The 15,261-nt window shown below is 39.8% G+C and overlaps 1 protein-coding gene across 1 annotated transcript in view; it reads right to left on the bottom strand.

The window, feature by feature from the left end:
• Window positions 1-15,261, bottom strand: part of LOC115429863 (VPS10 domain-containing receptor SorCS1-like) — a 64,434-nt gene that overhangs the window by 33,127 nt on the left and 16,046 nt on the right. Inside the window, 3 exon segments of the mRNA XM_030149652.1 lie at window positions 811-913; window positions 3,812-3,958; window positions 7,525-7,704. Coding sequence (XP_030005512.1) covers window positions 811-913; window positions 3,812-3,958; window positions 7,525-7,704 — 430 coding nt within the window.

Genomic DNA, 15,261 nt, shown 5'->3' with positions numbered 1-15,261 from the left:
GTTGTCATCCAGCGCAGGGATGGAAGGGCTCAGATGAACAGAAGCACTGATCCACTGAAGGAGCTGTTCAGTCTAAGTCAGTTTCCTGGTCTTTGTCTCTTCCAGTTAGCATGTCACAACAGAAACTCCAACAGAACCAGGATGCTGCGCTCCATTTAAATGCCACTTCATCTCTGCGTCTCCTTTGTTTACCCGTCATGAAATGAATTTAAGCCCAGAGTATATAATCCAACATTCATTTGGCCGTCGTCTCCCTTTTCCATCCTTTCAGAGTTCATCTGATAAAAACCTTCAATGCCTTCCATTCTTTGAGCCCAGGGCTGTCACACCCATTTTAGTTCAGGGACCATATGAGCCCATTACAATCTGAAGGGGGGGGGACCAGTCAAATAATTACATCATAACATAGAAATGATCTAAACGCCACAATTTTATCTATGATTTAGAGTGAAAAAACAAAAACCACATCATGAAAATGTTTACATCTACGAAGTATCTTTTAAGTAAATGTGAACATGAACCTAAAACTGTAGAGGTTCTACCTCAGAACCATGTCCAGACGGTTCCACCTCAGAACTATGTCCAGTCGGTTCCAGACTCAGAGCCATGTCCAGTCGGTTCCAGCTCAGAACCATGTCCAGTCGGTTCCAGTTGGTTCTAGCTCAGAACCATGTCCAGTCGGTTCCAGTCGGTTCCATCTCAGAACCCCGTCCAGTCGGTTCCAGTCAGTTCCAGTCGGTTCCAGACTCAGACCCGTGTCCAGTCGGTTCTAGTGGGTTCCAGACCCTCTGCAGGTTCTGTGTCACCCACCTGATGCCACTATGATCCCTGGCGCTGACTCTCTGCTGGCGATGTTTCCAGATGTGTAGGGGTTGGCGGACACGTGCAGATGTAGATGTAATGAACAGTACGGCTGCGGGAGAAGACAAAACAACAGTCAGTTATCCAAACTGTCCAGCTGTATGCAACAGGACCATGGAAACCGTGGCTCAGACGTCTGTTTTCCCACCCCATTGGCTGCTCTGCTCATTAATTCTGATTGGGTTAGCCTTTACCGACACCGTTCTCATTAGGAGCTAGTCAAATGCCAGCGGTGGAGGCCATGTTGGGACGGCCTGTTTACAGGTTTATTAAGACTCTGACATTTCCTGACAAATGACTGGATAATATGAGCAGAAGCAAAAACACTGGCCGGTGCCTAATTGGTTTATCAAAACAAACAGCTGATTATTGAAAGACCAGATCTGTGCTGGACGAGGACTCCTGCTTTCAAATATTCTACAGAAAAAACAGGGTCATTAAAGGCGTCAGAAGAGACAAAAGATGTGGTTGAAACACAGATTTGATGGAATTCCACAGAAGAGGGTGTGATTCACCTTCCACTGTGGACACACTGAATGTGAACCTTTACCTTCAGTCAAGACTGAGGGGTTAAAGAGTTAAAATGTGAACCTTTAGAACCAGTACACTAACTCAGGAACTCTAACCCTGTGGAACCAGGACACTAACTCAGGAACCTTAACCCTGTAGAACCAGAACACTACCTCAGGAACCCTAACCCTGTGGAACCAGGACACTACCTCAGGAATCCTAACCCTGTGGAACCAGGACACTACCTCAGGAACCCTAACCCTGTGGAACCAGGACACTACCTCAGGAACCCTAACCCTGTGGAACCAGGACACTACCTCAGGAACCCTAACCCTGTGGAACCAGGACACTACCTCAGGAACCCTAACCCTGTGGAACCAGGACACTACCTCAGGAACCCTAACCCTAACCCTGTGGAAACAGGACACTAACTCAGGAATCCTAACCCTGTGGAACCAGGACACTACCTCAGGAACTCTAACCCTGTGGAACCAGGACACTACCTCAGGAACGTCCTCTGGTTCTTTTAACTGATGTTAGAATCTTCATCTGAACTGAATGAAAAACACTTTCACAGCTTTAGGAGGAAACAGAGCTGGTTTAAACAGGACATACAGTCCAGCAGACAGGCCTTTGAGTGACGCCTCCTCTGCTCTGTTCGTCCAATGGGAGGTCAGCTCACTGGACTGAAGCACCACACGTGACCTTTGACCTTTCAGATGCCTCATACAGCTCAGCTTTGACATGTGCTGTTCTCTGAGATCAGGGATCAGTCCACCCCTGTCAACGGCTGTCTCTGATGGACACTCATACAGAGACACGTGGACACACACAGAGACATGTGGATCGTGTTGACACTCACCAGGACACAGTGGACACTCATACAGAGACACCAGGACACAGTGGACACTCATACAGAGACACCTGGACACAGTGGACACTCATACAGAGCCACAAGGACACTGTGGACACTCACCTGGGCACAGTGGACACTCATACAGAGACACCTGGACACCGTGGACACTCACCAGGACACAGTGAACAGTCATACAGAGACATGTGGACATTGTGGACACTCACCAGGACACAGTGGACACTCATACAGAGACACCAGGACACAGTGGACACTCATACAGAGCCACAAGGACACTGTGGACACTCACCTGGGCACAGTGGACACTCATACAGAGACATCAGGACACAGTGGACACTCACCAGGACACAATGGACACTCATACAGAGACACCAGGACACAGTGGACACTCAAATAGAGACATGTGGACAGTATGGACACTCATACAGAGAAACCTGGACACAGTGGACACTCATACAGAGACACTTGGACAGTGTGGACACTCACCAGAACACAGTGGACACTCATACAGAGACACCAGGACACAGTGGACACTCATAGAGAGACACCAGAACACAGTGGACACTCATACAGAGACACCAGGACAGTGTGGACACTCACCAGGACACAATGGACACTCATACAGAGACACCTGGACACAGTAGACACTCACCAGGACACAGTGGACACTAATACAGAGACACGAGGACACAGCGGATACTCATATAAAGACATGTGGACAGTATGGACACTCATACAGAGACACGTTGACACAGTGGACACTCATACAGAGACACGTTGACACAGTGGACACTCAAACAGAGACACCAGGACAGTGTGGACACTCACCTGGACACAGTGGACACTCTTACAGAGACACCAGGACACAGTGGACACTCACCAGGACACAATGGACACTCATACAGAGACACCAGGACACAGTGGACACTCATACAGAGACACCAGGACAGTGTGGACACTCACCAGGACACAATGGACACTCATACAGAGACACCTGGACACAGTAGACACTCACCAGGACACAGTGGACACTAATACAGAGACACCAGGACACAGTGGACACTCATATAAGGACATGTGGACAGTATGGACACTCATACAGAGACACGTTGACACAGTGGACACTCATACAGAGACACGTTGACACAGTGGACACTCAAACAGAGACACCAGGACAGTGTGGACACTCACCTGGACACAGTGGACACTCACCAGGACACAATGGACACTCATAAAGAGACACCTGGACACAGTGGACACTCATACAGAGACACCAGGACACAGTGGACACTCTTACAGAGACACCAGGACACAGTGGACACTCACCAGGACACAATGGACACTCATACAGAGAAACCAGGACACAGTGGACACTCTTACAGAGACACCAGGACACAGTGGACACTCACCTGGACACAGTGGACACTCATACAGAGACACCAGGACACAGTGGACATTCACCAGGACACAATGGACACTCATACAGAGAAACCAGGACACAGTGGACACTCTTACAGTGACACCAGGACAAAGTGGACACTCATACAGAGACACGTTGACACTCACCAGGAGACAGTGGACAGCGTTGCCGTGCAGGTCTTTGCTGGGCGCCTGCAGGAGTCTCCAGTCTCGTCCTCTGTTGTAGGTGATGTGCGTCTTCACTTGGTTGTCCGTCTTTTTGTTGGCCAAGAACATGCCTTTGATTCCTGCCACCTGCACAAACACACAGAGCAGCTCCAGTGTGCAAAGCATTCTGGGCCTTTGGGTTTGTCCTCTGGTCAACACACTGCACAGGAGCTCCCAAGCCCCCGGGCCCAAACACATCCTTTACCTCAGGGGTCTCAAACATGCGTCCCAGGGACCAAATGCAGCCCGCCAAAGGTTCCAATCCGGCCCCTGGGATGAATTTACAAAGTGCAAAAATTCCACATTCTTGAATTGAATTAAGCAAAAAAAAAAAATTAGCTTGAATTAAGGAAAACATCTTGAATTAAGCACACACACACACACAAAAAAAAATCTTAAATTTAGCAAGAAATCTTAAATTAAGCCAACAAAATCTAAAATTTAGCAAAAAATCTTAAATTTAGCAAAAAATCTTGAATTAAGGAAAAAATCTTGAATTAAGAAAAAAAAATGTTCAATTTAGTAAAAAAAAAATCTTGAATTAACCCCAAAAAAATCTTAAATTTAGCAAAAAAATCTTGCATTAGACAGAAAATCTTGAATTAAGCCAAAAAAAATCTTAGATTTAGCAAAAAATCTTAAATTTAGCAAAAAAAATTCTTGAATTAAGCAAAAAATCTTGAATTAACAACTTCAAATTGTCTTTGTTTCAGTGCAAAAAGTAACATTAAATTCTGAAAAAATTTACATTTCTAAACAATCCTGTAACAATAAAATGTGAATAACCTGAACAAATATGAACAACCTGAAATGTCTAAAGAAAATTCAGCTCAGTTTGAACTCTTTTCTGCCTGTTCCTCAGTGTTTAGTGTCTTTGTAGATCTGATCCATAATGCACATGGACAAATGATAAGTGGAGGCAGAATATCATTAAAATTGCACTGATTTTTGTAGGAAATTTCAGTTTTTTCAGATTATTCAAATCTTTTTTATTTGGATAGTTTATAAAAGTAAGTATTTTCATATTTTCATCATTTAATGGTGGTTTATTGCACTAAAACACAGACATAAATGTGCAGTTGTTCTTATTTCTAGGTTATTCTGTTATTATTTTACTGGTTCGGCCCACTGCAGATCAAATCAGACTGAATGTGGAACCTGAAAGAACATGAGTTTGAGAGCCCTGCTTTACCTGTTCAGTATTCGAAACAGAACCCAAATACAGCCCCAACATCATGGAGTGTCCAGGGGACTTGTGGGTAATCAATGTGTGTCTTAAGTGAATGTGAGTGATTGTTGGAAACCCAGAGGAATATGTTAAGGATGTGGAAGAGAGTCGGTGACAGTCAGCTGATCCGACTCCACTTCAGTCACCGATGGCTGCTTCAACCCCCCCCCCCCCCCCCCCCCACACACACACACACACACACACACATACACACACATTTAGCATATCCTGGGTCGAGGCAGCGACCCCAATCAATGCAGTGGATCTGATTGTGTGAGCGGGGGGGGGGGGGCGCACGGCGGGAACATGAGCGCCGTCATCAGCGGCTCCGTTACGGAAGTAAATAAATCTGTGTCATCAGATTTTGAACTATAAAAGATATTGAATTTGTAGCACTGATTTTTTTTGTTTTGCACTGAAATTAAGTATCTGAATTTTTTTCCAGTGAAATCAAGTATCTCTTTTTTTTGCACTGAAATAAAGTATCTGAATTACTTTTGCATTGAAATTAAGTATCTCTTTTTTTGCACTGAAATTAAGTATCTGAATTTTTTTCCACTGAAATTAAGTATCTCTTTTTTTGCACTGAAATTAAGTATCTGAATTTTTTTGTTTTGTTTTGCACTGAAATTAAGAATCAGATTTTTTTTTGCACTGAAATTGAGTATCTGAATTATTTTTGCATTGAAATTAAGGATCTGAAGGTTTTTTTGGACTGAAATTAAGTATCTGAACTTTTTTTTTTTACAATGAAATGAAGTATCTGAATTTTTTGCACTGAAATTGAGTATCTGAATTATTTTTGCATTGAAATTAAGGATCTGAAGGTTTTTTTGGACTGAAATTAAGTATCTGAACTTTTTTTTTGCACTGAAATTAAGTATCTGAATTATTTTTGCACTGAAATTAAGTATCTGAATGTTTTTTTGCACTGAAATTAAGTATCTGAATTGTTTGTCTCTGAATTCAACTATGTTCATAAATTTAGAATTTAAAAAATTCAGATGCAAAAAATTCAGGTGCAAAAAATTCAGATACTTAATTTCAGTGCAAAAAAAATCAGTCCTACAAATTCAATGGCTTTTATAATTCAAAATCTGATGGCACAGATTTACTTCCATACTCCATTATTCCATCCACAGCCTCAGTTTCAGTCATCGGACCTACGCCGTGGTGCCGCCGCTACATTAGCCTCTCAAACACACCTCTGTGTTTTTGGACGAGGTGCATTTTGTGAAGTAATATCTGCAGTTATTCATCAAAGAAAGAAATAATCTCAGCCTCCCAAAAATCCATATCCTGGCCCGATCCAATCCCCCCGGTGGCGCCTGTGTCGATGTCAGCACTTTGAAGCTGCTTCGTATTCACACACTGCCGTGTTTGTGCGGATCGTAGGCCTACAGCTGCACGACGCCGTTCCAAAAACGACTAAACAAGTGCATTTCATCAGCTGTGCCTCCAGCTCCACAGTATCGATCAGCGTTCATAATACACCGGTGGCCTCGGCGCTCATCAACCGAACGACGAAGGGCCTGTTGTTTGATGTGGTTATTTAAGAAAGACGAAATTGGCTGTAATGAATAGTGCAGACGCAGTAGAATATAGATGTTGTCTTATCCATACTGATGGGAAGAAGAAGCTTTTCATGGTTCTACTGCAGAGCTGGGTTTAAGGTTCTACACCACAACCACAGGATGACCAGTCCACTACAGTTTAACATGGTCTGGGCCTTTGGTCACATGACACCGGCGTTGGCGGTGCCTGAAACGGTATTTTTGTCAAATGGGTCCCAGAGCGTAAACATGTCCAAGCTCCGCCCCCCTGGTGTTGGCATTATGGATAGGACCAACATCACTGGATGGAAACCATGACACCATGTTCTTCTGTTCCCAGTTTGGGATACATCCAGTTTCTCTCTCTCCCTCTCTTTCTTGTTTTCTCTCTTTCTCTTTTCTCTCTCTCTTTCTTTCTCCCTGTCTCTCCCTCCCTCTCTCTTTCTATCTCTCTCTTTCCCCCTCTCTCTTTCTCTCTCCTTCTCTCTTCTCTCTCTTTCTTTCTCTTTCTCTCCCTCCTCTCTCTTTCGCCATCTCTCTCCCTCTCTCTTTCTCTCCCCCCTCCCTCTCTCTCCCTTTCTTTCTCTCTCTCCATCTCTCTCTCCCTCTCCCTCCCTCTCTCTTTCTCTCCCCTTCTCTTTCTCTCTCTCTGTTTTCTTCTACCCATGGACACCAGTAGATTAAATCCATCCCTTCCATGGTACAGTCCACCAGATATACTGAACACATTAGTCCAAGGCTGCATGAATAAACACAGTGGTCGATCCTACAGCTTCAGTGGAAAAGGCGCTTGTCTCCCATAATGCACTGAGATGCTAACAGCTACCTGACACTGAATGAACCTGCAGTGTCATTGTGTGTCATTGGTTTACCTCATACAGGTCGACCATGACGTTCCCCTCCACACCCATACTGCTGACCACGTTCTCCAGGGCCAGAGTGTAGAAGACGCCCGATGTGTCCGACACGTAAAGGTTATAGGTTTCATTCTGGTTCCACTCCTGCACAGCTGCAACCACACGGTTTTCATCTGTGCTGATCACATGTAAGTCCTGAAGAACAGAAAACACATGTAAGTCCTGAAGAACAGAAAACACATGTAAGTCCTGGAAGAACAAAAAACACATGTAAGTCCTGAAGAAAAGAAAACACATGTAAATCCTGAAGAACAGAAAACACATGTAAGTCCTGAAGAACAGAAAACACATGTAAGTCATAGAAGAACAAAAAACACATGTAAGTCCTGAAGAACAGAAAACACATGTAAGTCCTGGAAGAACAGAAAACACATGTAAATCCTGAAGAACAGAAAACACAGGAAATTCCTGAAGAAAAGAAAACACATGTAAGTCCTGAAGAACAGAAAACACATGTAAGTCCTAGAAGAACAGAAAACACATGTAAATCCCGAAGAACAGAAAACACAGGTAAGTCCTGAAGAACAGAAAACACATGTAAGTCCTGAAGAACAGAAAACACATGTATGTCTTGAAGAACAGAAAACACATGTAAATCCTGAAGAACAGAAAACACAGGAAATTCCTGAAGAAAAGAAAACACATGTAAGTCCTGAAGAAAAGAAAACACATCTAAGTCCTCGAAGAACAGAAAACACATGTAAGTCATGAAGAACAGAAGACACATGCAAATCCTGAAGAACAGAAAACACATGTAAGTCCTGAAGAATAAAACACACATCAGTCCTAGAAGAACAGAAAACACATGTAAGTCCTAGAAGAACAGAAAACACATGTAAGTCCTAGAAGAACAGAAAACACATGTAAGTCCTAGAAGAACGAAAAACACATCAGTCCTAGAAGAACAGAAAACACATGTAAGTCCTAGAAGAACAGAAAACACATGTAAGTCCTAGAAGAACAGAAAACACATGTAAGTCCTAGAAGAACAAAAAACACATCAGTCCTAGAAGAACAGAAAACACATGTAAGTCCTAGAAGAACAGAAAACACATGTAAGTCCTAGAAGAACGAAAAACACATCAGTCCTAGAAGAACAGAAAACACATGTAAGTCCTAGAAGAACAGAAAACACATGTAAGTCCTGAAGAACAAAAAACACATGTAAATCCTGAAGAACAGAAAACACATGTAAATCCTGAAGAACAGAAAACACATCTAAGTCCTGAAGAACAGAAAACAAATGTAAGTCCTAAAGAAAAAAAAACACATGTAAGTCCTGAATAAAAGAAAACACATGTAAGTCCTGAAGAAAAGAAAACACATGTAAGTCCTGAAGAACAAAAAACACATGTAAATCCTGAAGAACAGAAAACACATCTAAGTCCTGAAGAACAGAAAACAAATGTAAGTCCTGAAGAACAGAAAACACATGTAAGTCCTGAAGAACAGAAAACACATGTAAGTCCTGAAGAACAAAAAACACATGTAAGTCCTGAAAAACAGAAAACACATGTAAGTCCTGAAGAACAGGAACACATGTAAGTCCTGAAGAAAAGGAAACACATGTAAGTCCTAGAAGAACAAAAAACACATGTAAGTCCTGAAGAACAGAAAACACATGTAAGTCCTCAAAGAACAGAAAACACATGTAAGTCCGAGAAGAACAGAAACACATGTAAGTCCTGAAGAACAAAAACACATGTAAGTCCTAGAAGAAGAGAAACACATGAGTCCTGAAGAACAAAAACACATGTAAGTCCTAGAAGAAAAGAAACACATGTAAGTCCTAGAAGAACAAAAAACACATGTAAGTCCTAGAAGAACAGACAACACATATAAGTCCTAGAAGAACAAAAACACATGTAAGTCCTAGAAGAACAGAAACACATGTAAGTCCTGAAGAACAAAAAACACATGTAAGTCCTGAAGAACAGAAAACACATGTAAGTCCTAGAAGAACAAAAAACACATGTAAGTCCTAGAAGAACAGAAAACACATATAAGTCCTAGAGAACAAAAACACATGTAAGTCCTAAAAGAACAAAAAACACATGTAAGTCCTCGAAGAACAGAAATCACATGTAAGTCCTAGAAGAACAGAAAACACATGTAAGTCCTGAAGAACAAAAAACACGTTAGTCCTGAAGAAGAGAAAACACACGTAAGTTCTAGAAGAACAAAAAACACATCTAAGTCCTTAAGAACAAAAAACACATGTAAGTCCTGAAGAACAGAAAACACATGTAAGTCCTGCAGAACGAAAAACACATGCAAGTCCTTAAGAACAAAAAACACATGTAAGTCCTGGAAGAACAAAAAACACATGCAAGTCCTTAAGAACAAAAAACACATGTAAGTCCCGAAGAACAGAAAACACATGTAAGTCCTAGAAGAACAAAAAACACATATAAGTCCTAGAAGAATAAAAACACATGTAAGTCCTAGAAGAACAGAAACACGTGAGTCCTGAAGAACAGAAAACACATGTAAGTCCTAGAAGAACAGAAACACATGTAAGTCCTGAAGAACAAAAACACATCTAAGTCCTTAAGAACAAAAAACACATGTAAGTCCTGAAGAACAGAAAACACATGTAAGTCCTAGAAGAACAAAAACGCATGTAAGTCCTGAAGCACAAAAAACACATGTAAGTCCTGAAGAACAGAAAACACATGTAAGTACTGAAGAACAAAAAACACGTCAGTCCTAGAAGAACAAAAAACACATGTAAGTCCTAGAAGAACAGAAAACACATATACGTCCTAGAAGAACAAAAACACATGTAAGTCCTAGAAGAACAAAAACACATGTAAGTCCTAGAAGAACAAAAAACACATGTAAGTCCTAGAAGAACAAAAAACACATGTAAGTCCTAAAAGAACAAAAAACACATGTAAGTCCTCGAAGAACAGAAATCACATGTAAGTCCTGAAGAACAAAAAACACGTTAGTCCTGAAGAAGAGAAAACACACGTAAGTTCTAGAAGAACAAAAAACACATCTAAGTCCTTAAGAACAAAAAACACATGTAAGTCCTGAAGAACAGAAAACACATGTAAGTCCTGGAGCACAAAAAACACATGCAAGTCCTTAAGAACAAAAAACACATGTAAGTCCTGAAGAACAGAAAACACATGTAAGTCCTTGGAGAACAAAAACGCATTTAAGTCCTGAAGCACAAAAAACACATGTAAGTCCTGAAGAACAGAAAACACATGTAAGTACTGAAGAACAAAAAACACATGTCAGTCCTAGAAGAACACAAAAGACATGTAAGTCCTAGAAGAACAGAAAACACATGTAAGTCCTGAAGAACAGAAAACACATGTAAGTCCTGAAGAACAAAAAACACATGTAAGTCCTGAAGAACAAAAAGACATGTAAGTTCTGAAGAACAGAAAACACATGTAAGTCCCGAAGACCAGACAACACATTTAAGTCCTGAAGAACTAAAACACATGTAAGTCCTAGAAAAACAAAAAACACATGTAAGTCCTAGAAGAACACAAAACACATGTAAGTCCTGAAGAACAGAAAACACATGCAAGTCCTAGAAGAACACAAAACACATGTAAGTCCTAGAAGAACAAAAAACACATTTAAGTCCTGAAGAACAGAAAACACATGTAAGTCCTAGAAGAACAGAAAACACATGTAAGTCCTGAAGAACAAAAAACACATGTAAGTCCTGAAGAACAAAAAACACACGTAAGTCCTAGAAGAACAGAAAACACATGTAAGTCCTAGAAGAACAAAAAACACATGTAAGTCCTTAAGAACAAAAAACACACGTAAGTCCTAGAAGAACAGAAAACACATGTAAGTCCTGAAGAACAGAAAACACATGTAAGTCCTAGAAGAACAGAAAACACATGTAAGTCCTGAAGAACAGAAAACACATGTAAGTCCTGAAGAACAGAAAACACATGTAAGTCCTAAAAGAACAAAAAACACATGTAAGTCCTCGAAGAACAGAAATCACATGTAAGTCCTGAAAAACAAAAAACACGTTAGTCCTGAAGAAGAGAAAACACACGTAAGTTCTAGAAGAACAAAAAACACATCTAAGTCCTTAAGAACAAAAAACACATGTAAGTCCTTAAGAACAAAAAACACATGTAAGTCCTCGAAGAACAGAAATCACATGTAAGTCCTAGAAGAACAGAAAACACATGTAAGTCCTGAAGAACAAAAAACACATTAGTCCTGAAGAAGAGAAAACACACGTAAGTTCTAGAAGAACAAAAAACACATCTAAGTCCTTAAGAACAAAAAACACATGTAAGTCCTGAAGAACAGAAAACACATGTAAGTCCTGCAGCACAAAAAACACATGCAAGTCCTTAAGAACAAAAAACACATGTAAGTCCTGAAGAACAGAAAACACATGTAAGTCCTAGAAGAACAGAAACACGAGTCCTGAAGAACAGAAAACACATTTAAGTCCTAGAAGAACAGAAACACCTGTAAGTCCTGAAGAACAAAAACACATCTAAGTCCTTAAGAACAAAAAACACATGTAAGTCCTGAAGAACAGAAAACACATGTAAGTCCTGCAGAACATAAAACACATGCAAGTCCTTAAGAACAAAAAACACATGTAAATCCTGAAGAACAGAAAACACATGTAAGTCCTAGGAGAACAAAAATGCATTTAAGTCCTGAAGCACAAAAAACACATGTAAGTCCTGAAGAACAGAAAACACATGTAAGTCCTAGAAGAACAGAAAACACATGTAAGTCCTGAAGAACAAAAAACACATGTAAATCCTGAAGAACAGAAAACACATGTAAATCCTGAAGAACAGAAAACACATCTAAGTCCTGAAGAACAGAAAACAAATGTAAGTCCTAAAGAAAAAAAAACACATGTAAGTCCTGAATAAAAGAAAACACATGTAAGTCCTGAAGAAAAGAAAACACATGTAAGTCCTGAAGAACAAAAAACACATGTAAATCCTGAAGAACAGAAAACACATCTAAGTCCTGAAGAACAGAAAACAAATGTAAGTCCTGAAGAACAGAAAACACATGTAAGTCCTGAAGAACAGAAAACACATGTAAGTCCTGAAGAACAAAAAACACATGTAAGTCCTGAAAAACAGAAAACACATGTAAGTCCTGAAGAACAGGAACACATGTAAGTCCTGAAGAAAAGGAAACACATGTAAGTCCTAGAAGAACAAAAAACACATGTAAGTCCTGAAGAACAGAAAACACATGTAAGTCCTCAAAGAACAGAAAACACATGTAAGTCCGAGAAGAACAGAAACACATGTAAGTCCTGAAGAACAAAAACACATGTAAGTCCTAGAAGAAGAGAAACACATGAGTCCTGAAGAACAAAAACACATGTAAGTCCTAGAAGAAAAGAAACACATGTAAGTCCTAGAAGAACAAAAAACACATGTAAGTCCTAGAAGAACAGACAACACATATAAGTCCTAGAAGAACAAAAACACATGTAAGTCCTAGAAGAACAGAAACACATGTAAGTCCTGAAGAACAAAAAACACATGTAAGTCCTGAAGAACAGAAAACACATGTAAGTCCTAGAAGAACAAAAAACACATGTAAGTCCTAGAAGAACAGAAAACACATATAAGTCCTAGAGAACAAAAACACATGTAAGTCCTAAAAGAACAAAAAACACATGTAAGTCCTCGAAGAACAGAAATCACATGTAAGTCCTAGAAGAACAGAAAACACATGTAAGTCCTGAAGAACAAAAAACACGTTAGTCCTGAAGAAGAGAAAACACACGTAAGTTCTAGAAGAACAAAAAACACATCTAAGTCCTTAAGAACAAAAAACACATGTAAGTCCTGAAGAACAGAAAACACATGTAAGTCCTGCAGAACGAAAAACACATGCAAGTCCTTAAGAACAAAAAACACATGTAAGTCCTGGAAGAACAAAAAACACATGCAAGTCCTTAAGAACAAAAAACACATGTAAGTCCCGAAGAACAGAAAACACATGTAAGTCCTAGAAGAACAAAAAACACATATAAGTCCTAGAAGAATAAAAACACATGTAAGTCCTAGAAGAACAGAAACACGTGAGTCCTGAAGAACAGAAAACACATGTAAGTCCTAGAAGAACAGAAACACATGTAAGTCCTGAAGAACAAAAACACATCTAAGTCCTTAAGAACAAAAAACACATGTAAGTCCTGAAGAACAGAAAACACATGTAAGTCCTAGAAGAACAAAAACGCATGTAAGTCCTGAAGCACAAAAAACACATGTAAGTCCTGAAGAACAGAAAACACATGTAAGTACTGAAGAACAAAAAACACGTCAGTCCTAGAAGAACAAAAAACACATGTAAGTCCTAGAAGAACAGAAAACACATATACGTCCTAGAAGAACAAAAACACATGTAAGTCCTAGAAGAACAAAAAACACATGTAAGTCCTAGAAGAACAAAAAACACATGTAAGTCCTAAAAGAACAAAAAACACATGTAAGTCCTCGAAGAACAGAAATCACATGTAAGTCCTGAAGAACAAAAAACACGTTAGTCCTGAAGAAGAGAAAACACACGTAAGTTCTAGAAGAACAAAAAACACATCTAAGTCCTTAAGAACAAAAAACACATGTAAGTCCTGAAGAACAGAAAACACATGTAAGTCCTGGAGCACAAAAAACACATGCAAGTCCTTAAGAACAAAAAACACATGTAAGTCCTGAAGAACAGAAAACACATGTAAGTCCTTGGAGAACAAAAACGCATTTAAGTCCTGAAGCACAAAAAACACATGTAAGTCCTGAAGAACAGAAAACACATGTAAGTACTGAAGAACAAAAAACACATGTCAGTCCTAGAAGAACACAAAAGACATGTAAGTCCTAGAAGAACAGAAAACACATGTAAGTCCTGAAGAACAGAAAACACATGTAAGTCCTGAAGAACAAAAAACACATGTAAGTCCTGAAGAACAAAAAGACATGTAAGTTCTGAAGAACAGAAAACACATGTAAGTCCCGAAGACCAGACAACACATTTAAGTCCTGAAGAACTAAAACACATGTAAGTCCTAGAAAAACAAAAAACACATGTAAGTCCTAGAAGAACACAAAACACATGTAAGTCCTGAAGAACAGAAAACACATGCAAGTCCTAGAAGAACACAAAACACATGTAAGTCCTAGAAGAACAAAAAACACATTTAAGTCCTGAAGAACAGAAAACACATGTAAGTCCTAGAAGAACAGAAAACACATGTAAGTCCTGAAGAACAAAAAACACATGTAAGTCCTGAAGAACAAAAAACACACGTAAGTCCTAGAAGAACAGAAAACACATGTAAGTCCTAGAAGAACAAAAACACATGTAAGTCCTTAAGAACAAAAAACACACGTAAGTCCTAGAAGAACAGAAAACACATGTAAGTCCTGAAGAACAGAAAACACATGTAAGTCCTAGAAGAACAGAAAACACATGTAAGTCCTGAAGAACAGAAAACACATGTAAGTCCTGAAGAACAGAAAACACATGTAAGTCCTAAAAGAACAAAAAACACATGTAAGTCCTCGAAGAACAGAAATCACATGTAAGTCCTGAAAAACAAAAAACACGTTAGTCCTGAAGAAGAGAAAACACACGTAAGTTCTAGAAGAACAAAAAACACATCTAAGTCCTTAAGAACAAAAAACACATGTAAGTCCTTAAGAACAAAAAACA

Source organism: Sphaeramia orbicularis, chromosome 1 (genome assembly GCF_902148855.1).
Source record: "Sphaeramia orbicularis chromosome 1, fSphaOr1.1, whole genome shotgun sequence".
In the NCBI taxonomy this organism is placed as follows: Eukaryota; Metazoa; Chordata; class Actinopteri; order Kurtiformes; family Apogonidae; genus Sphaeramia; species Sphaeramia orbicularis.
The sequence above is the reverse complement of the archived record's forward strand: the minus strand, read 5'-3'. Positions and strand labels throughout refer to the sequence as shown.